Genomic DNA, 22,047 nt, shown 5'->3' with positions numbered 1-22,047 from the left:
TTGATGCATTCATTGGTTGATTCTTGTATGTGCCCTGACCAGGGATCAGACTCACAAACCAACCGAGCGCCCCAGCCAGGGCCTGCTGGTTTCTTTCCTGATGCAGTTATGGGTCCAGGTGGCTCCTGACCTGGCCCCGAGGCCCCTCACCTTAAGCTTCCAGGACCCATGACCCGCTGCCCCTCCTCAGAAGCTAAGTCAGGGGCAGTGAGGTTGGGGGACAAGGCCATGGCAGTGCCCTGAGCTCCACCCGTGGTCTTGAGCCCAAGCTGAGGCTGCTTTTGGGGGGCGGGGGGGTCTGGACCTGTGTCCGACAGGGACAGGCCCGCACCCCACGTGCCCTCCCACTGCGGCAGCCCTGCTCTGCTCAGACAATCGATGTCTCGTGGGGGAAGGGCCGTCTGTCCCGGGGACCCCAGCCGGGGGCCCCAGCCAGGGCCCCAGGGGTGAGCCATCCTCAGGAAGGACACTGTGCTGCCTCGGGAGGCAGCGGAACGCCTGTCACTGCAGGCGCCCGAGCAGAACGGGGACCAAGTAACTGGCTCAGCCTCCGAGGGGTCTCCCAGCCTTGAGGGCAGACAGCCCGTGATAAGGAGGGCACTTGGGGGGCAGGGGGCCGTCACACATGGGGGTCCCGCCCATAAGCCAGGCACGCCGGTCCCACCCAGGCACCTCACCTTTTCACCTGGACTTTCTCCTGAGGGCGCCAAGCCAGGCTGTAGGACTGAGGTGGGGCCCATCTCAGAGGCCAGTCTGCAGGCTCCCACCCTAGCCCGGCCTCGGTCCTCGGTGTTCTGGAGGCTGAGGGGCTGGGGGACAGGTGCCTCACCTCCCACCAAAACTGAACACACAGCCCATTCTAGGCCCCAGCCCCGCATCCTGACCACAGGTAGCCGCCCGGGATGAAGCAGACTGTCCCCACACCCAGCAGCACATCCTGCCTGAACAATGTCACCTGCCCTCCCCTCATAACTGTCTCCCTCACTGTCCCTCATGGCCCTCAGGGACAGGGGACCTGCCCATGAGGGGAGCAGAATCGGGGAGAGGACATCCCCAAAGTCATGAACACAGCCGAGCTGCTGGATCCTTGCCAGTGTTAACAGTGCTGTTCCGATCGTTAGGCCCCACAGCTCCCGCGTCCCCGGGGGGCCAGGGCCCTGCTGCCTGGTGCACATGAAGCGTCTCATTGGACCCTCACCGAAACTCCAGAGGTGGTGGGCTGGTGGTGGACTCACAGGGTCCAGGGGCCTGCCGGGGCTTCCAGCTGGCCTGCACACCCCGCCAGGGCCCTCTGTGTTCCTTACTCTTGGACACGACCCTCAGCCCCCAGCATTGCCAGGGCCTCGCTCTGGGGCCGGCCCCACAGGCGGCGTCCACTGTGCTCACAGGCCCCTGGCGTCTGCTCCGGCGGGGGAGGGGGGCAGAGGCCATGACCTGCACGTGGGATTGATTGTTTGGCTGGGATATTCTCGGGGAGAGGAAACATTTTTCTATTGTATTCTTCTTTTTTAAAAAAAGCCTACAACCAATCCAGTATATTTCAAATAACTTGAAAGAGCCACTCTTTTGTTGGATTTTATTTTTCCTCTCCCTCGATCTCGCTTTCTGGGGGCTTTCAAATGTCAGCAGGCAGAGTACAGTGATAAAAGCAGAAAAACAAAACCCATTAGGAGGAAGTGCGTGAGGCAGTGTTTGAAAGATGTGTTAAAAGGCGCACTTTCTCCCCCAAGCCTAAATGGTGTAACACCAGGAACAAACAACTCTAATGAAGCATATGCTCTCAGCCAGCTCTTCTTTGCAAGTGAATTATTAAAAAGACCAAAAGAGAATGATTTAGGAGCTCATGACTCATTTAATCTTTATTGTCTTTATGTGAACCAGTCATGAGCCCACCACGGAAGGATGAGAGGCATTTGATCAGCGTGGACAGCTGCACCACCACCAACAGCGGTGGTGGGCTCCGCATTAAAATAATCTCATTAAACGCTTGGGTACACTTTGTTTTAAAGTCTGGGAAAACTGTGCTGGAAACACGCAAAGGCTGTGGCCCATTCTCTCCGGCTGGTGTCGAACACCCTGGTTGCCGATGAACTTCTGGTTCCTTAGAGCTCTGGGGGAGTTCAAACCACTGGTGCTGCTGCCAGAGCCCCGAGGGGCGGGGCCAGGCTCCCCCCCCCCCCCCCCGCCCCACACCAGCCCCTGAGACTGGTGGGGGCCACTCTGCCCCTCCCAGTCCTGCCCCCGCCGGCCTTTGCTTTCTCAGTGGCTCCCTCTGGGTCACCATTCTTCCCTCTGTTACTGGCCTCAAGGCTTTCCATGAGCTCAGTGACTGCTTCTGGCCCCGTCTCAAAGGTGCAGGCCCCTCCGGAAAGGCTGTGACCCAGCTCCCAGACCCCGATGCAGAGTCCCCAGCCACAGCGAGTGCTGGCCGTGCCAGCTGCCTTCCCCAGCCCCATGCAGGGGTGCCCACATCCCACCTGCTTTCTGGCTTTGTCTACTGCAGACAGTACTGTCCTCACACACACCTCTTCGCGCATTTGCAGAGGGGTCAGTAAGAGAAGTTCTTAGAAGCGGAGTGACTGCATTCTAGTGGGGGCATGTTTTGGGTTTTGATGGATGTTGCCAGATCTCTCTCCAAAAAGCCTGCACTACACTCCCTCCCACGGTGTGGAAGAGTTTTAAACACCATCTCAGGAGAAACGTCCTGATTGCAAGCCTTCCTGGTCCCCCGAAGGAGCTGTGGAAGGAGATTTCATTAATCCTCCCTGGAGCGTTTCAAGGGCAGCGAGAATGACAGCGGGCTGTCTTGTGGAGGGCGTGGTCGAAGTCAGAGCCGGCCCAAAATACACCCTTCCCAGCCTGAAGTTCGAGGTCCAGGCCTCTCTGAGGGCGTGGTGCACTTTGCCTTGCCCACCCAAGCTGGCCCCTCGGGGGCTGATCGGCTAGAGGTCCCCAGCCCTGTTTGGGGCCCAGGGATCCCCTGTTTGCCACTCACCAGAGGACCCCACACGCTGCCACTCCCTGCGCACCACTCTGGAGTCCCAGCCAGTGGAGAAGCGTCCACCCTCTGGCCTCTGAGCACCAACCGAGGGCTCAGAGTGGTGTCTCTGATGACAGCCACTCAGACACTCAAGTCTGTCCTGGGTCAGACTCTTAGCACCCACATAACAGGCAGACACCCCTGTTTGAGTGCGGGCACCAGCTGCGCCGTTGGAGACAGTGGCCCATGCCAGACAGCTGTCGCTCTGACATCAGCAGCAGGTGTAGAGAGTTCCCCAAACTACCTGCAGACCCAGCCATTTGCCAGAAGGACCCTCCAGAGCTGTCACAGCCATGGTGACGGTTGAGTACAGAGAGAGGCTACAGATTAAAACTGCCGAGGGGAGAGCCCCTGGGGCAGGGCCCGGGGGGGGGTCCACACCTGAGCCACTGTCCCCGCCCATGGAGTCGTGGGCACGTTACTTACTTCCCCAGTGTGGACGTGTGACAATACGCACAGCGTCCTGCCAACCAGAGAAACTCAAGAGCCTGGTGTCCAGAGTATCGTTAGAGGTCACTCTCGAATCCCACCCACCTGGCTGACCTCTGATGTCAGCGCCCAGGGAGGCAGAACTAACACCGCTTGGCCCAGGTCTATCCCGTGGCAAAAGCTCCAGGCCAACAAAGGCCCGGCCCTTCTATGAGGCAGGACACCCCGAGGCCTGGACAACCCCTCCCTGGGGCTGAGGGTGCAGGCCCCCGCCTCTCTCCAGGTGATATTGCTTCTTCTCCACACTTTCCTGCAGGCCTCCCCCCGAGACAGCACAGCTGGCTCACACTCCCCCACCCACTCTGCAAACACTAGCTGAGCAGCTCCAGTGCACCTGCACCGGCCCCCGCCACACACTGGGGACCCGGAGAGGAAGTGCCTCCCCGCTGATGCTCAGCCATGGGGGAGACTGACCACATACTCCCTGCACCCCCAGCTGAGCCAGGAGCCCCCCCCACGTAGCCCCCCACAGGCCAGCTCTGCCCTCTGGCACCCTCTCCTGCGCCTGGAACTGGGTGGGGGGACAGACGCCCTGAGAGTGAGTGTCCGTACAGCCCCGCCCTGGGGCTCGGCAGCCACTTAGGGATCTCTTCAAGTTTCAGGGCCTTTTCTGAGAGGACTGTGAGCAAGAGGACTGGTTCTGCAGGTCCTGGCAGAGTGCAGGTCCATACTCCTCCGAGGGGCCAGGAAGAAGTGACCCTGGTGTGGTTGGCTGTAGAGGGTGGGGACTGGAACGAGCGTGCATGTGCACACTCAGGTCTCCCAAGTGTGCCCACCAATGGTGCATCCAGAGAACAGACACGGGTGCCTGTGAGAACACGCAGACCCCTCTGCAGGCCGACCGTCACCATGGCACCGCGAGTCACTCAGTTCGTATCCATGGTGTTGAAGTGTTGGCCCAGGCAGAAAGCTGAGGTCAGTCAGATCCCAGGGCCAGAACCGAACCAGATGGAGGCAAAGAGCCCCCGCACTCCCTCCTGCCCAAGGAGAAGAGCAGAGCTGGAAAAGCTCTGAATAAATGTTTCCAAACTGAGTTTTATCTTGTAGCACTGGCAGAATCCTCACCCCAAACTCCGAGGTCACGCTGAAGTCCCTGTGTCTAACGTCGTCAGCACATCCTTGGCACTGAGGGCTCATGGTCACGTGACTCAGACCTGCCGCCCCTGCATCGCTATGGCAACATCCTTCATCTCGCCTCTGCTTAAATACAGTTTAATACTTAAGTCTCATTTAATTGCTTTCTTTATTAAGGGCAGATACTTAGAGTATAACTTTCTGAAAGGCAAAAACCACGTCTTTAAGTAAAAGCGTCTCCTTCCCGAAGATGGATGTGCATCAGCAACGGAACGGTCTGCGCTGGCATCTGTTTACGGCTGCGAGGAGCCTCGATGCCGCTAATACATTTCCATGCACCAGAACTGGGGGGAAAAAAGCCATCCATAAAAAGACAATCACGGAGAGGCAATCCAGCCCTGACGGCAGTGCGCCGACAGACCTCGGCAACGTTCACGAGCAGAAGGATTGCAGCCTTAGTTTCACGTAGCTTCTTATAAATCAATTTTTAAAGTAATTTTCTCACATTCAATGAGGTAAATTTGATTTCTGTAGCCAGTATTCATGTTTCAGAAAACAATATGCACTTTGTTCTGTAATTACGCGATGCCTATTATTTTAGCCCGGAGACATTATTTTATTACGGAGCCAGGTTCTCCCCTGGGCCAGACTCACGGGCTGGTAACGAGTGAGGGGCTCTGAGTGGATCCGGGATGCGCCCTGCAGCCCTGCGCCTCCTTGAAGAGGCCCAGTGAGCACCTCAGAGTGCAGGCTCTGCCTCTGGGAGCAGTGAGGGGACATGGGCACAGAGGTTAAATGACTGTGTTAGGGACTCGCCAAGTGCCAGGTCACACATGGAGTCTGGGATGGGCCTACGGGGTGGGGGCTCTCCCATCTCCGCCTTCTGGTCCAAGTGTCAGTGCCAGGCAGAGAAATAGAGCAGGAAGGAAGGTGGGGGTGCTGGGCGGCGGATAACATTTAAGCAGACTTGAAGAAGGGGAGCAAGCCAGACAGACCTTTGGGGAGGAGGGCACTTCGGCACAACAGCGAGGGGCCACTGTGCTGCAGTGGAATGACAAGGGCGAGCGGAAGGCGTAGGGCTGGGAGAGGGGACAGGCAGACCGCCCCTGCAGACCCTCTGGGCTGTGGCTCTGGGCGAGGAGGCAGCGCCTTGGCCCCAGGGGTAGCTGTGGAGGTGGCGAGGGAAGGTCAGACTCTGAAGGAGAGGCAGGGCGGGGCTTTTGTTCGGTTTCACTGTCGGGGCTTCTGGGGGATAAACGAGGCCGAGGCCGTAGGCGTCAGTCTCCTGCACAGAGTTAGCTCTCAACAACTGTGGCATGGCTCTCAACTGCTCTGGGGGAGCCTTGGCCTCGGGCGCTTCTCAGCCCAGCAATGCTGTGGTCCTGTGACCCCACAACCCCCATGGCCGTGACCACAAGCAGGGGGCACCGAGGGCCCACCCGTGAGGAAGTGCTGTGGGCACAAGGACTCAGGCAGGCAGTGGGGAGGAGGAATGAAGGCCTGTAGCTCTGGCCCCAGCCTCCCTGGGGGCAGCTTGGGGGCTGCCCTACGGGACGGAGTCTGCCCTGGAGCCCACCAGATGAGGTGGCGTTGGTGGCTCCCAAGGCGGGGGCTGCCCCCAGCTTCCCAGCGCTCTTTCAAGATGCGGCCCTGCCACTGGAACTCCAGCAAAATGTGTTTTCCTCCAGACTTAGGTTTTTGACCCAGGAAATAGCTCAGACCAGAACTGTGTCGACTACAGAACTGACTAACCATTACCTTTCATAAGCAACTCGGGTATGAACTTTTATGACTCTGTTATGACACAGGACAAATCAGTTGTCTAGTATTTCATTTTTATTATTGACGCTTCCTCAGAGGGATAGGAGTGGGGCTTTTAGAAGCAGAGCGATTTTCAGAGGAAACTCGCAGGATCCCTGCAGCCCTCTCCGAGAGTTCCCGCCACTGGGGGGCGCTGTTGGGTGCTCAGCCCTGGCTGCTTCCATCCTCTTCCCCTCCTGCCCCACCCTGACCCCGGCCTCTCTCTGAGCCCACACCCCCTCACTGGGCTCACGAATTGGACAGAAAGCATCTTTAAAGGGCTGGTGAGGCTTGCAGCCAGGCTCGGGAGTATGAACAAGACAGGGGCCAGCGTTTCGTGAAGCGGAAGCATGAACGGAACAAGGACCGGGAGCTGTCATTGGATAACCTCCGTGCCCCATGGGCTGGTGGCCTTTCCTCCCTGCGGCCACCCACTCGCCCCTGCAGACAAAGGCCAGGGGCAGTGGCAGGAGGGATGGTTTGGTGTTGACTCCAGGTGGTCAAGGGGAGTTTTGCATCTTCTGTTGACAATGGCAAGAGTAACGCCCCCACACCTGTTGCACTCCCGGTGATGGGAACGGTACTCATGGACACTCTCCTGCCATGTCTCCTAGTCCCTCAGAGGGCAGGCAGGCAGGCAGGGCACCACTTCCAGGAGCAGCCACCGCTGGGGACAGGAGACTGTTGGGCCCATGACCGAGTTCAAGCTACAATCCAAGGCCCCTGAGTCGCAGCGCTGGGGCTGTCACCTCGCAGCGGGCATGGTGCAGCCCTGGGAGCCAGGCCCTCCTGTCCCCTCAGCTCTGAGCCCCACACCTCAGAGAGGCGCGGTAGCTAAGGCCACGCCTGGTGAAGGAACACCGGTGATCCCGTCCCCCAGCACGTCTGCAGTCAGGCCCAGCCGGGGCCACACTGGGTGGTTCTGCTGGAGGGATCGCAGCTGACCGAAAGGCCCTGGGGGGCACTTTGTACCCAGTCCGCACAGGGGCCTCTGACCAGCCCAAAGACCCTCCTGCCCACACTAACTGAATAGGGGCCCACGGCCGAGAGCTGCGAGGCCAGAGGGACAAGGTTTACAGGCCGTTTCCCATGGAATACCCCCCACCCCACACACTCCCCAGCCCTCCTGGCTCCCTTTAGTGCCCTGCCCTCTAGGGTCGGTTCCCCATTGTCCTCAGACTCTTATTTCCCCTCCTGAGGGTCATCCAGATGGCTGCCAGCTGCCTGGAGTTATTTCGGTGTCAAGATGGGATGTAAAACCATGAGGAGCAAACTCTGGCCCACAGGCCAAATCCATCCTGCTGCCTGTTTTCTTTAAATAAAATGTCCTTGGCATGCAGTGACACTGGTTAACTTACGTGTCATTATGGCTACTTGCATGCTATGAGGCAGAGCCCAGCAGCTGAGAACCCTGTAGCCCACACAGCCAAAAGAAATGGCAGTCTGGCCCCTTTAAGAAGTTTGTCTACACTAAATGAGGCCCCCTCCTGGAACAGGTGAGCAAGAGCCCAGGAAACCCACTAATAAACAGCAGGGCAGGTGAACCCAACTGGTAGAAAGAACCTGAGGGGAAGCTTGTGGGGAAAGGTGTTCAGGTGCGGCCTCCCAGAGGTGAACAAGGCCATAAGTGGGTGCACAGGGTCGGGGCGAGCGCCATGGGACTGGGTGTGGCTCTGTGGAGCGGGGGGACCAGCAGGAAGGGAGCGTCCTGAGGAGGTGGCCTTTGTCTTCCTGGAAATGGGGACACTGGGAGATCCTTTCCAAGCTACTGAGTAGAGAGGCCAACCTCGCTATCTTCTTGCCCCGCGCAGGACTTTGGAGAGGACGACTCCCTCTACATCACCAAGGTGACCACCGTGCACATGGGCAATTACACCTGCCACGCTGCCGGCCACGAGGAGCTCTTCCAGACCCACGTCCTGCAGGTGAATGGTTAGTAAATGGCTCCGTGCATGTCATCCCCTCAAAGCGTCCCCCAAACGCTGCTCAGTACAGATGGGCCCCCTCTGTCTGCTTAACGAAATACCTGACCCCAAACACCCCATCTCTCTCACAGAAAAGGGGTACGGTAGGGAAAGGGCAACGTCCACCAACTAATTCCCGTGTCTGGCTTCACCAAAGCCGTCTCCGAGGCACCGAATCCTGGGGCGGGGCTGAGTCATTGGGGCCAGTCTCGCTCGGCAGCCGAGACTCCGGTGGTGACGCTACAGGACACGTGGCGCCGTGAGAGCTGCCCCGCGTGGTGTGGGCTCCAGCGAGACGCACACGCTGTCTGAAACCCACCCCACTTCCAGGCAGTGTGGGCCCAGGTCTCCCGTCCGGTCGGGAGGCGCAGTTTCCTCCCACAGGCTGGCTCCCAGCTCCCTCACTAAGAGGCTCCATGAACCTCAGGGCTCAGCAGAGACTGCACCTGAGCCGGCCTTCGAGGCTCCCAGCTCTCCCAGCCGAGCTGCCCAGACTCTAGGAGGGCAGCACCCACAAGTGCCGCAGCCTGCAGTGTCCAGGCACTCGCCCCGGCCCGTCCTCTGCTTCTGTCACATGGACACTCCCAGGGGGCATATTCTAACCCATGTTATGGGTGAGTCTCTAGGTAAGGTCACTCGCCTGGGGTTGCAGTACCGACAGGTGGTGTTCTAGACACAGGGCTGGCACTGTGCACTCCCCGCCCGGCCACACCAGCCATCAGAACCAACAAGCCGTGGTCTCCCCGAGGTGCTAGGGTGGATCAGCACCCCAGGGAAATCAGACTCATTCAGCCAACCCCAGCTGGGTGCGCTCCTGTCGCCCAGCTGGTCTGGGCAGCAGCTCCTGGTCAGAGGAGAGAGTAGCAGCTGTGGCCAGCCCCGCATCCTCTGTCCCAGCTGGTGCTCAGGGCTTCTGCTCCGAGATAAAGTGGTCAAGGTGTCAGGAATGAGCTCAGTTCCGCTTCCCTCTGGGACCCACAGGGACAAGTCGTTTAAGGACAACTGGGAGAGCTCAGCCTGCCTGTGCATTTACCCTATAGGGTCTTTTAGGGATTTTTATACTCATACTTGCTAAGCTGTATTTTATTAGTATTTCCCTTGAGCTGGGATATACTTAATCCTTTCGGGTTTTGTGGCTGTGCTTGCTGGCTTGAATCCAAGCCTACAGTGAAGTGTCTAGATTTCACCAGGCATAACCCACAGGTTCTTAGTTATAACAGCCGTGGGGTGAGCCAGCCCAGGCCGGGGCTCAAAGGCCGAGGGCTGTGCAGCTGCAGGCTGTGTCTGGGCCTCCCCCCTCCCCCCGGCGGGGGTTCTGCAGCGTGCTGAGGGCCTTCTGGCCTAAAACAAGCGAGGGGTATCCAGCATGGTCCAATACTGGACTGTTTGGTTCCAGAACAGCTCCATGTGGTTTGTCTGAGGGCCCCGGGGTCCTCAGACAAGCCTGGGAGAGGGAAATCAGCCCACGTTTCCAGATCCTCAGTTTGGTCCTTCTGAGGACCAAAAGGGTGTCCCACCCACGCTTCACAGGGACCGAGCCCACAAGGAGAGGGCTTGAGCTTTGTCCCCTGCATTCCCTCCAAAGTGAAGCTGTGAGGAGGGGAAAGGAGCCACCTGCCCTGTTGCTCACAGGTGAGAGCCTGTACAGGTGAGCCTGGGGCTTCCGGAGGAGACTCTGTGGTCTTCAATGCCTCCATGTATGAAGTGGCAAGTCCGCGGTGCCAGGAGGGTCCTTCTGCCCCGAGCTCCCCCAGAATTCTGAGGCTGAGCTCATGATGTGGATGAGCCGGTTCCTCACTCCAGTGCAAATCCAGGAGCAAAGCCCAGACAAAGCTGAGGCACTTGACCCCTGCCTCCCCTCCCCCCCAGTCCCCCATCATCAGGGCCTGGTGTTGCTGCCCTTGGAGAATCCAGACGTGGGACGCAGGGGTAGTCCGCCCACAGGTCACTGGGGAGCTGCTGCGGGTGTTACCAAACAGAAGGGCTTCATTTGCCTGTGTGCGCCAGAGCCTGATAAGACACACACAGGAGTTTGCAAAGAAAGTAAAGGTTTATCGAAGGAAGTAGCACCAAGCCCAGAGACACAGGTGAGCTAGGGTTCTAACCTGGCTTCCTGAGGGCTTCTAGGGGGTGGGCTACATGGAGGGATCATTAATCATGGCAACTAAGAGAGTCAGGGGCGTGGGCTGTCCTGCCAGTCAGGGTCCAGGTGCAGGGGAGTCGATCATCGCGTCTGGTCCTGATGTCAGCCATGGAGTTATGCTGTCCGACTTTGCAAGAAGGTGGTTGGCGGGTCAGTCGGCCTTCCCGGGTCTGGGGCTGGAACACAACCGAGGTCAACATGTTTGTCCTTTACGACAGTCCGACGCTGGCCAGGATCTGGTTGTGCCGAGGGGTCAAAGGTTCAGGGTGTGTCCGTGCAGCACGCACAAAGGTGGAGAGACCCGATGGAAGCAGGCCAGTGAGTTGTGGTGCTGTTGGACTCAGCTGGCTGGCATGAAGGGCAAGGTCACGCTGAAGAACTGAAGGCTCTGTGCAGCTACATGGGCTGTGCACTATGGAGGACAAGGGACAGGACCCCTGACTCATGTGTCTCTGTCCCAGCACTGAGCTCGGACCTGATTAGAAACATCCGACCCTTCAAGAACCTGAGTGACAATGACTCTTAGGCCCAGCCCCTGCCCTCAGCAGGACTGACACTGCTGAGCCACGTAGCTCGGTGTCCTCCGGCTGCAGGTGGGCTTCGCAGATCCCTGTGCCGACTCCCGACGCAGTTCACGTTCCCGGAGGCAGGCCCAGGAGGCTGGGTTGCTGCAGAGTGCCTACGGAGGCAGCGGGCGCTGGGGCTTTGCAGGCCGTGGTGTGGTGCCCCGGTGGGGGGGGGGGGTCATTTTTGGGCAGGTGGCCCTGGGAAGGCTGAGAAAGTGCTGCTGGAGCACAGGACGGAAGGAATGCTGCGTTTCTAAGGAGCCCTTGAGGAAGGGCGCAGACGCAGTGACAGGTCCATCTGTGGTCTCTGCTCCTCTCCGCCCTCCGGCCCAAGCACGCAGCCGAAGCTCAGAAGGCGGCCCTGAGCAGCTCAGGTAGAATTCGGCCAAGTTGCCCGGCAGGGCGGTCGGAAGTCCCCTTTGGTCCCTGCTCGGCCTGACAGATGTCCTGGGGCTCACTTGGAGGCAGTGCCTCGGGCACACAGGCAGAGAGCTGTGTTCCATGTCTGGAGCTCCAGCTGGGGTCTCCTCGGAGCGGGACAGGAAGGGGGAACAATGAGAAGAGGAGATGAGGTGGTACTCAGAAGATTCAAGTGAACTGCAGGTGGGCAGGGAGTTAATGGGGGGCCTGTGAGCCCAGGGGACAGAGACAGCCTGGGAGCGGGAGCCGGGCTGGGGGCTCTTCCATCCTGAGCATGGGGCAGACCCAAGCTGGCAACCCCTCCGCCAGAGGGTCAAGACGTGAACGCTGAGCCAGACAGGCCTGGGTTCAAGTCCCAGTGCCAGTACTTCCTTGCAGTGCAGGCTGAGGCAAATAAACTCGCCTGTAAAAATCAGAATTAACAACACCACCTCCTGCCTTTCGTCTGATGAGATATGATATGAGGAAAATGCCTGGCACCAATACAGGGTCCAAGGCAGGATAGATCCGGGGAAGTCTGGCGGTTCTCTCAGCTATACGTGACTGCTGTTGGCAGACACAGGTGGTCTGAGCTGGTGCCCCCTCCGTGAGCGCCCACCCCATTATACAGATGGGAAAATCAAGACCTTCAGAAATTTGCCAAACCAGGAATAAAATACAGACCTACAGACCTCCTCTCCCTGGAGCTGCCCCCTCCCTGGTGACAAGAGCAGGACCTCAAACACGGGCTGGGCCGCGGTTGTGCGGGACCAACGAGACCAGGCTGCTGAAGGATCCCCTCCCACGAAACTCCCGCCCCTCTCAGGCTGCGCGTGTAACTTCCCCCTGGGCCAAGCCTCCAGCGCCGACGTGATTTATAACTCCACGCAGGCTGCCCGCATTGCTTCCATCGGAAGGAGCAAGAGCTCCAGACATAAATGATTAATCCGTTAAATTAAAAACACCCTCGACCTCCCCACAGTTCAGACAAGGGATGATTTATCCCCCCAAACACAGCGATCAGCTCCCAAATCTGTTCGCTTCTCCCACGTGGTGCTTTTGTGCACGTGCCCCGTTCTTACTCAGGGCACATTCGTACCGCTTCCGCCTCCGATGCCTCCCAAGGAAAACGGCTTTGTGCCACTCAAACGTTTTCATGGGAAGGTTTTTCACGTTAAAGAAAACCGAAGGTGTTTACCCAGGACATATTAATTTCCGATGATTTTTAGTATCAAGTTACGAAAGAAGAGGGCAGATCCAGCCACAGAAACCAGTCGGGTCTTTGCCTCATGGCTGTCAGAGAGCTGGTCCCACCCCGCCTCCCCGGCGGGGGCTGCTTGTTACCCCCCTCAGAGAAAACTGCAGTACTTCTTCTGACAGGGCCCTGCCCAAGTGGGGTTCAAGGGCACCAGGGCCCCTGACCCTCCTTGTCCTGGCAGGGCCTGGGTCCACAGCCCTGGCTCCAGGAGGAGGCGTGGCTTCTGCCCACCGTGGACAGGAGCTGCTCAGAGCTCCGGGCCTGTCCCACTCCGTGGCACTCAGGAAGGGGACAGTTTGGTCCTGGAGACGGTAGGCGAGCTCCTGCCCAGGTGAAATCCTTCTGTTTAACACCCTCGTGCTAGTTTCCCTGTAGTGAGCGGTCAGGTCAGGGCCCAGGGAGCTTCTCTCCTGGCAAGACCAGGGGCCCGCTGGCCGCACTTGGCCCCAGGGGCCAAGGACCATCATCAGGGCCCCTTCCACTGCAGGCCTGGCTGTGCCCCTTCAGCGTCCCCCACACCAACCCCTCAGGAAAAACAGGGGCGGCCAGGGTGAAAGGGTTGAGGAGGAAATTTTAACCACAGGGAAGCAGGAGAGTCAGATATGAGGTGGGTTCTCAGGACGGCAAACAAGGCCTTGCTGGAACAATCACATCAGTGTCAACTTGGTGGGAAAGTCGAAGGTGCCTCCGAAGGACACGGTCTGAGCAACCAGAGTGGAGGGGCTGCTTCCGCAGACGGGCAGGGGGCGAAGGACAGGGTGCGTGCAGAGGGGTGTGCAGCCCCTGGGCGTCCGAGACTGGGGTCAAAGGGCAAGGCTTGGCTGGAGATGCACATTTCAGATGCCTCGTAGGGTGAACGGAACATGGCACCAGGGGGTCGGGGAGGAGGAGTGGTCAGCTGGGCCACATGCTCGGACAGGCCAGGGAGGACGGGGGGTGGAGCCTGGCCACGGGCTCTGGGTGGGCTCTGGGGCCGTAGGACCTGGAGGCAAGCGGTTTCCGCAGTTAGGGTGGGGCAAAGCCTGCCTGGAACTGGCTCAGCGGGGAATCAAGACAGAAGCTGGAGCCGTTAAGGATGGCCAACAGTTCAGGGTGTTTTCAAGGAGAAAAAAGGGACAGAGTTGGGGAGAGAAGTTGGGATAAAGAGAGGTTGTGGGTTTGGTATTTTTTTCCAAGATGGAAATTAACAGAATTTCATGGGCTGAGAGGGAAGATCCAGCAGAGGGCGGGGAACAGGGGTCGGGTGAGAGAGTGGAGCAGCGCTCACAACCCGGAGGGGGTGTGAGAGGGGCGATCTGGGCACGAGGCTGGCATGATGTAAGACCCCAAACTGGAGAAGGGAGGGCAAATGGTCTGCAGTGGCGGCGAGGACCGGGGACGACACCTGCCACCAGCCAGCCCAGTGGCGGGCAAGGGCAGGAGTGCGGGGCAGGAGTACAAGCTGCGCTTTGGAGGCTGTAGGAGAAGCAGGGTCATCAGGCTTCTGTGAGTGAAAAGGAGCAGTCATGGGAGGGTTTGAGTTAGAGGACAGTTTGCTGAGGCTGGAACGAGAGCTCCAGAAGGCACACAGAAGGTCTGGGGGTGCAGGGCGCCCCAGAGGCCTCGGCTTCTGGTGGAGACTCACACACAAGCCTGGATACAGGGCCGCAGGGAGGGAGTCCTGACTCCCCCAGGTGGAGGTCGGGCCAGAGTTGGGAGGGGCACCGGGAGGTGGCCATGCTGAGGCCCCCTCTTTAGTCCTGCTGGTGGGGGGATGCAGGCCACAGGAGGAGTGGCCTCAGCCCTCAGGACAACCCCACATACCTCCGCCTCGCAGCCTCTGGTGCTGCCATACTTTGTAGTACCCGGTACAGGAAATGACCACCGTCACTCTTGGCTTTCATGGTTTCCTCAGCTATTTTCCTATATTTTCCCTTGTGGATGAATTTTAGAATTGTTCTGCCAGGATCCCACCTGTTCATTTTAATTGGAATGAGATTAAACAGGTGGCTTAATTTGTCATTTATGAACAACAGTAAACCTTCCGATCCAGGAACCTGTCTCCTCGGCTGTGCGAGTGCTTTTTGTGACGTCAGTAGGATTTTCCAGTTTTCTTCGTTTAGCCTATCTGGTTGCCGCCGGTTTATAAGCAAGCTATTAATTTTGTATGTTTCAGTGCTGGCCCCTTTATGCGCTTATTGACCCTAACTACTGTTTGGTTCATTCTCTGGAGCACATCCATGGAAAATACCGTGTTTCTCCATCGTTTCAATATTTGCGCCTCGCGCTCCTTGCCTTCCGTGGGCAATAAGGGCCCGTGTGGCTTTGCTGCCCTCCGCTTCCCACCCCACCCCCCCACCCCCCGCCGATTTTATGCCTCGCCGTTCTGAAAAGAACAGCGCCATTTCTTCTTTTTATAGAGATATTCTTCGTTGCGGGAAGAAAATATTCTGTGCTTATTTTATTGAAGTTTTTCCCTCAAGAAATGGATTTTGAATTTTTTTCAAAGCCTCTGTCAGCGTTTACAAGAGAACCGAGTGTTCCTTCTTTGCTGACTGCTTTTGACTTTAGACGTGATTCATTACAGATTTCCTAAGAGCTCGCAGCTGAAACACACTCTACTTGGTCACAGGATGTTCCTTTAACACCATGCTGGATGCGATCGGCTCATCCTTTACTCGGGAGTTTGGTGGGTCCAGCCCTGAGGGAGTTAGCCTGCGGTCGTATTTTGTGTTTTCTGGCTCGTTTTGGTGCCCGGGTTATACAAACCCCCTGGTGTAATTTGGAACATTTCTGTGTGGTAGGCTCTGGGAATTATTGATTCCTCAAATGCATAAAAGACTTCTCCTGTGAAACTAGTCAGCGTGGCTTTTGGGTCGGCAGTGCTTTCTTAATGAAAGTGGTACTGAGGTGTAACTGACCTACGAGGAAGAGATCACAGCTGATGCGCGCAAGGTGAGGGGTTTGGACAGACGCACACACCGAAACACCGTCGCTGCAATCACGGTGACAGATCCGTCACCTCCCAAAGTCCCCTCAGGTCCCTTTGCTTTTCCTTTCCGTATGCTTTTGTTTGCGATGAGACCATGTGACATGAGCTGTGCCCTCTCACTGGATTTTCGGCGCACAAGGCGGTGTCGCTGACCACGGGCCCCACGCCGGCGGCAGAGCGGATCCAGAACACATTCCTCCTGCAGAGCTCAGGTGGCGTGCCTGAACGGCGTTTAGATATTCTCCTCCTGACTGCGTGTCAAGACTCTGAAGTCTCCCTTTAAGTGTCTCATTTTGTTGACATGCTCACATTCAGTACGATTGATTACAGTCCTGTCCTGTTTTTTGGATTCAGTCATCTTGGTTAACCCACCAATGTGACATTTTGTGCACACTGTCGAGCCGCCTGCTCGGAGCAGTCTGCCCTTAGGACATGGCGTTAATAGCAAACAGCCACACGAGATGACTCAGCTCCGGCCTAGCACCCCCACGCCCTCGGGCCGAGGCAGACGAGACAGCCGTCCCCGAACACCCACACAGCCCCACGTCGTGTGAGAGCGCAGCTCCACGGCCACGAGGAAGCTGCCGCACTTGGAAGCAGAGGAGGAGAAAGCTTTCACTTTGCTCTTTTTTGTGTTCTGGCAAATTATACTTTAAGTTAACAGCAACAGTATAGCAGAAAAAAATGGTCTGCTTTTCAAATCTCTGGGCTTCCATGCACACTGGAATAAAATAGTAGTACTGGAGTCTTTGGGGAGGGAAAGAGCCAGCAGCGGCATTCATTGGTGGAACTGAACCTCTGTATGGACGGCCAGGTCTGGGGCGTAGAGCCCTGACCAGCAGGGGGCAGTGCCACACACAGGCGTTGGGTGCCCTTGCAGGAGGGGTCACGGTGCTCTCGGCAAGCTGTGTAAACCTGGTTGGTTGACAGGCCCCAGGTTGGCTTGGAGCCATTCCGGGTTGTGAGGCAGGGACCACAGTAGAATTGGCAGGTGGAGTTGTCATTTCTCTTTCATTTCTGATTTTGTTTATTTGGGTCCTCTCTCTTTTTTCTTGATGAGTCTGCTTAAAGACCTGTTGATCTTGTTTCATTGGTTTCATTGATCTATTGTGTTGCTTTTTTAGATTCTATTTCATTTATTTACACTCTGATCTTTATTATTTCCTTCCTTCGGCTCACCTGAGGCTTTGTTTGTTGTTCTTTTCCTAGTTCCTTTAAGTGTGAGACTAGGTTATTTGAGATTGTTCTGGTTCCCTGATGCAGGCCTGTAATGCTACGAATTTCCCTCTTAGGACAGCTTTCACTGTGTCCCACAGACTTGGGGTGGTTGTGTTTTTATTTTCATTTGTCTCAGTGTATCTTTTGATTTCCTTCCTTGATCTCATCGTTAACCCCATTCATTGTTCAATAACATGTTATTTAGCCTCTGTGTGTTTGTGTGTTTTTCAGGTTTTTTTCTTGCGATTGATCTCTAGTTTCATGCCACTGTGGTCACAGAAGATGCTTATTATGATCTCAATCTTCTTAAGTTTGTTGAGCTGTGTTTTGTGCCCTAACACGTGGGCTAGCCTAGAAAATGTTCCATGTGCACTTAAAAAATAATATATATTCTGCTGCTTTGGGGCGAAATGCTCTGAAAATATCGATTAAATCCATGTGGTCTAGTGTATCATTTAAGGCCACTATTTCCTTGTTAATTTCCTGTCAGGAAGATCTATCCATTGATGTCAATGGAGTGTTAAAGTTCCCTACTAGGACTGTCTTCCTGTCACTCCCTTCACATCCATCAGGGTTGGTTTTACATATCTAGGTGCTCCTGTGTTGGGTGCATAGATGTTTATGAGTGTTATGTCTTCTTGCTGGATTGATCATTAGTAGAGTACTTCTTTGTCTCTTATTATATCACCTTTGTTTTAAGGTCTATTTTGTCTGATATAAATATTACTACCCCAGCCTTTATTTCAATTTGCATGGAATATCTTTTCCATCCCTTTACTTCCAGTGTGTGCATTTTTCATCCTGAGATGGGTCTCTTGGAGGCAGCATATATATGGGTCTTGTGTTCTTATCCATTCAGCTACCCTATGTCTTTTGATTGAAGCATTTTAGCCATTTACATTTAAAGTGATTGTTGAAAGGTATGTATTTTTTGTCATTTTATTCTTTATAACTATGTTTATCTTTTTTTCCTTTCTTCAGGAAGTCCTTTTAACATTTCTTGTAACACTGGTTTGGTGGTAATGAACTCCTTTAGATTTTTTTTTTTTTACTTGTCTGGGAAGCTCTTTATTTCTTCTTCAATTTTAACTGATAGCCTTACTGGGTAGTCTGGCTTATAGGGCCTTACTTTTCATCACTTTGAATATTTTGTGCCAGTCCCTTCTGGCCTACAAAATTTCTGTTGTGAAATCAGCTGACAGTCTTATAGGAGCTCCCTTGTAGATAACTCTCTCTTGCTGCTTTTAAGATTCTTTCTTTGTCTTTAACCTCTGGCATTTTACTTGATATGTCTTGGTGTAGACCTTTTTGGGTTCATCTTGCTTGGGACTTTGTGCTTCTGAACTTGTGTATCTATTTCCTTCACCAGGTTAGGGAAGTTTTCTGTCATTTTTTCTTCAAATAGGTCCTCAATCCCTTACTCTCTCTCTTCTCCTTCTGGTACTCCTATGATGAGGATGTTGTTATGCTTTATGCTGTCCCAAAGGTCCCTTCGACTATCCTCATTTTAATTCTTTATCTTTTTGCTGCTCTGATTGGGTGTTTTCCACTACCCTGTCTTCCAGATTGCTAATTCAGTCCTCTGCTTCATCTAGTCTGCTGTTGATTCCTTCTAGTGTATTTTTCATTTCTGACTGGTTCTTTTCCATGTCCTTTTTTATGCTTACTCTCTCTTTGTTTAAGTTTTCACTGAGATCATCCATTCATTCTCTAAGTCACTTGAGCATCCTTACAACCATTGTTCTGAACTCTGTATCTGTCAGTTTGCCTCCATTTCATTTAGTTCTTTTTCTGGGGATTTCTCCTGTTCTTTCATTTGGAACATGTTTCTCTGTCTCCTCATTTTGGCTGCCTCTCTATTTGTCTCTGTGTATGAGGTAGGTCTGCTGTGTCTCTAGTCGTGGTATGGTGGCCTTATGTAGGAAGTGTCTTGTGGGGCTCAGTGGCCACCTGAGATGGGTGCCCTCAGAATGTTTTTTTGTTTTGTTTTGTTTTTGCTGGTTATGTGAGCCCTCCTGTTGTACTCGAGTGTTGATTGCCATTCTCCCACTCACAAGTGGGGTTGACCCTCAGGCTGGCTGTGAGGATCAAGCCCAACCGCAATGTATGTGCCGCTTGTTGGAGGCTGACCTCACAAAGTGGAATTTGCCCCAGCATGTCTGGTGCCTGCCCAGACCTTCCTGCGACTGTGCCACTTTCGGAGCTGATTGAGTCATGCTCTGATGTGAAGTAAAACTTGCCTCTGGGTGTGTGTTCTGGGGCCTCTTGGAAGGGACTCCAGTTCAGGTCAATGTCAGGTACTACCTGTGACCAGCTTTGGGCAACCTGTTGGGAACTACAAAGTGACCCACAGTTTGTGGCTGCCTCTGCTGGACCTGTGGGGGGTGGGGTGCAAGCTGTGGGCCAAGGCTGGTTTCCACCAGCAACAACCCAGGGGAAGGTCAGCAAATGGCCCAAAGTACTACCTCCACCTACCAGCTGCCTGTTAGGCTCAGGCACTGAAAGTGCCTCTGGAGGCCTGCGAATAGCATGAGGCAGATTCTCAGTGAGTCGCCAGGTAGAGGCAAGTGCTGTTCATCAGATTGATTCTGATCCAAACTCAGTGCCAGTGCTGGGGCTGAGGCAACTCAGCAAAAGTCAAAGCCTCTCTCTATGCCAACTACCACCAGGTGCCCATGGACTTTGCTGGGTGGGGTCTCAGGGAGTCATCAGAGCGAGGCCAGCAGTTTACTGGGCCCAAAGATTTGGCCGTGAAAAGGGAAGGCAGTGCATAGGTACAGCGGCATCCATCAGACATGGAAGGGAAAAATACCCCTGCCCTTACAGCCACACCACTCCATCTCTCCCTGTTCATTTCTGCTTCCCTAAGTCTATCCAGACCTCCTGGAGAGCCTTCTGAGAATGTCCTCACCATGGGCCCAGACTGGCGGCAGCCAGCTAACTCCTCTGCAAGGGGCAAGCTCAGCAAGGCCACCAGGAGTAGGGAAGACGAGGCCAGTGGGTCTCCCACAGGGAAGGGCAGCGCCTGTCAGGCGGGAGGGGAGCGATGGCCCTTGCCTTCGAGCTGTACAACTCAGTCCCTGACAGCCCCTGACTTCACCTGCCCCTCCTCAAGAGCTCTCTGAGAAAATCTACACGACATGCCAAGCAGCTGACTCCTCCACAGAGCATGCAGGGTAGACAATAGCGAGTCGAGAGGCTGGGGCTAGTGTATTCCCCAAGGCTGATGTCACATGGAGGGGACCACTTGACCCAGGAAAGATGGCATCTGTGAGCAGTTTGGGACAGGGACTCAGCACAGGGACCCTGGCAGCTGTCCCTTCAGTTCTCTCCTCACAGCCACACAACCCAGTCTCTCCTCACACAACTCCAGTTTGTTCTGAGCCATTCTCCCTGCATTGCAGCCCAGGGTGCGTGGCTATGCATGAGATTTGTGCACTGACCCTTTAAGAGTGTGCCTGGGCCTCTAGCAGACTCCTGTCTCTCCCTGGCAAATAGAATCCCCACTGATTTTCACAACCAGTTGTTATGTGGGCTCCTCTTCTTAGCTCTGATGCTCTGGACTGGGGGTCCAGCATGGAGTTGAGACCCCACACTCCTCAGGGAGACCTTTGCAGCTAAGAGATCCCTCCCTACTCTCAACCACCGCATGCGGGTGTGGGGCCAGCCCTGTTTGTGTCTCCGCCCTTCCTACCAGTCCCCATGTGGCTTCTTCTGTAAATTCTTGGTTATAAGTCTTTTGTTCAGCGAGTCTTCATTTGGTTATTCAGGCTGATGGTTCTATAATTTAGTTGTGATTCCAGTTTAGTCCTGGGAGGGGTGAGTGCAGCTTCCACCAACTCTGCTGCAATCTCAGATTGGGAGGGTTTCTGTTATTGGATGACAGGAGCATCCAGATGAGCGGCTGCCCTGCTCAGGAAGAACCCGCCCCCACTGTTCTGAAAGAAGCCCGATGCTTTTGTTCTGTTCAGTTTAATATCCAGGTGCCTCTGCATACGCTCTCACAAACCCTTTCTGGAAATATGTAAAGAAAAATTTATGAGTAAGGAAGAGACCTTCAATTCCATTGAAAATGATAACTATTTTATTTCCTGGGCCCAAAGTTAGGGGTAGGACACAAGTCCCTCCAGACAGTCTTTACTTATTCCAGCCACCTCCCCACCCACAGCCCAGGTAAGAGGGGCCTGCACTCTAAGGAGGGCGACACCTGGCCCACACACGCTCACCCGATGAGTGGGCCAGGGCCACAGCCCAGCCCCAAGGCTGACTCAGGAGTTCAGGAGGGCGCACTTGCCTTCCCCCGTGTTCCAGGGGATGAGAAAGGTGGAGAAATAAAAACAACCCATGGGAAATCGGCGGGCTTCCCCTGGGCAGTGATACAGCGAGTCAGCCTACCAGTCAGCGTGCGTAAGCACTTTGAGAAGCACTTCCTGAGAGAAATTAGCCTCTGCCCAATGACTTTCCAATGGCAGAAGTAATATATCTGCATTTTATTCATTCAGAAATAAATGTCAGTGGCGGTTGCTCTTTACATGTAGCAGCTGAACCACATTAAATATTTGGATGTCTTTCTGATCATATTTAGAACAATGATGAAAGCCATGAATTACAGGGTGCAAAGCCTGATGTTTTTATTGCCTGCCATCCATTTCACAGCTTTCTTTTGGGGCTTGAGTTGCTGAATAGGATGATTGTAAGCTGCTTACAAAGAGAAGCCCGACATTGCCTCCTGGCTCAGGCTCATCTCCCTGGAGCAGGGTTTCAGGGCTGCACCGCGGCCCGAGGCCAGGCGGGGCCTTCTCTGACCAGCCCTGGTTCTCACCCGCAGTGCCTCCGGTCATCCGCGTCTACCCTGAGACCCAGGCCCAGGAGCCGGGGGTGGCGGCCAGCCTGAGGTGCCACGCGGAGGGCATTCCCATGCCCAGGATCACATGGCTGAAAAATGGCATGGACGTCTCCACCCAGATGTCCAAACAGCTCTCCCTTTTAGGTAAGAACTGCCCTCAATGTCTCTGTGCTGTTCCCCTCAAGTTCAAGCCAACACTGTCCCCAGGAGTGGAAGGGAGGGGGTGACGTGTTGCTAAGTCAGCCATGTTGGGAGCGAATAAATGTCCCCCCAATTTCT

General features: G+C 55.3%; 1 protein-coding gene across 1 annotated transcript in view; it reads left to right on the top strand.

Moving 5' to 3' along the window:
* The window catches only part of FSTL4 (follistatin like 4), a 333,324-nt gene that overhangs the window by 286,049 nt on the left and 25,228 nt on the right, over positions 1–22,047 (top strand). The window contains exons 8-9 of the mRNA XM_037130007.2: positions 8,215–8,335; positions 21,751–21,912. Coding sequence (XP_036985902.2) covers positions 8,215–8,335; positions 21,751–21,912 — 283 coding nt within the window. The remainder of the gene's footprint in view (positions 1–8,214; positions 8,336–21,750; positions 21,913–22,047) is intronic.

The sequence above is a fragment of the Artibeus jamaicensis genome, unplaced genomic scaffold, assembly GCF_021234435.1.
Source record: "Artibeus jamaicensis isolate MK-2021 breed Jamaican fruit bat unplaced genomic scaffold, CSHL_Jam_final contig_786, whole genome shotgun sequence".
Taxonomy (NCBI): Eukaryota; Metazoa; Chordata; class Mammalia; order Chiroptera; family Phyllostomidae; genus Artibeus; species Artibeus jamaicensis.
The sequence above is the reverse complement of the archived record's forward strand: the minus strand, read 5'-3'. Positions and strand labels throughout refer to the sequence as shown.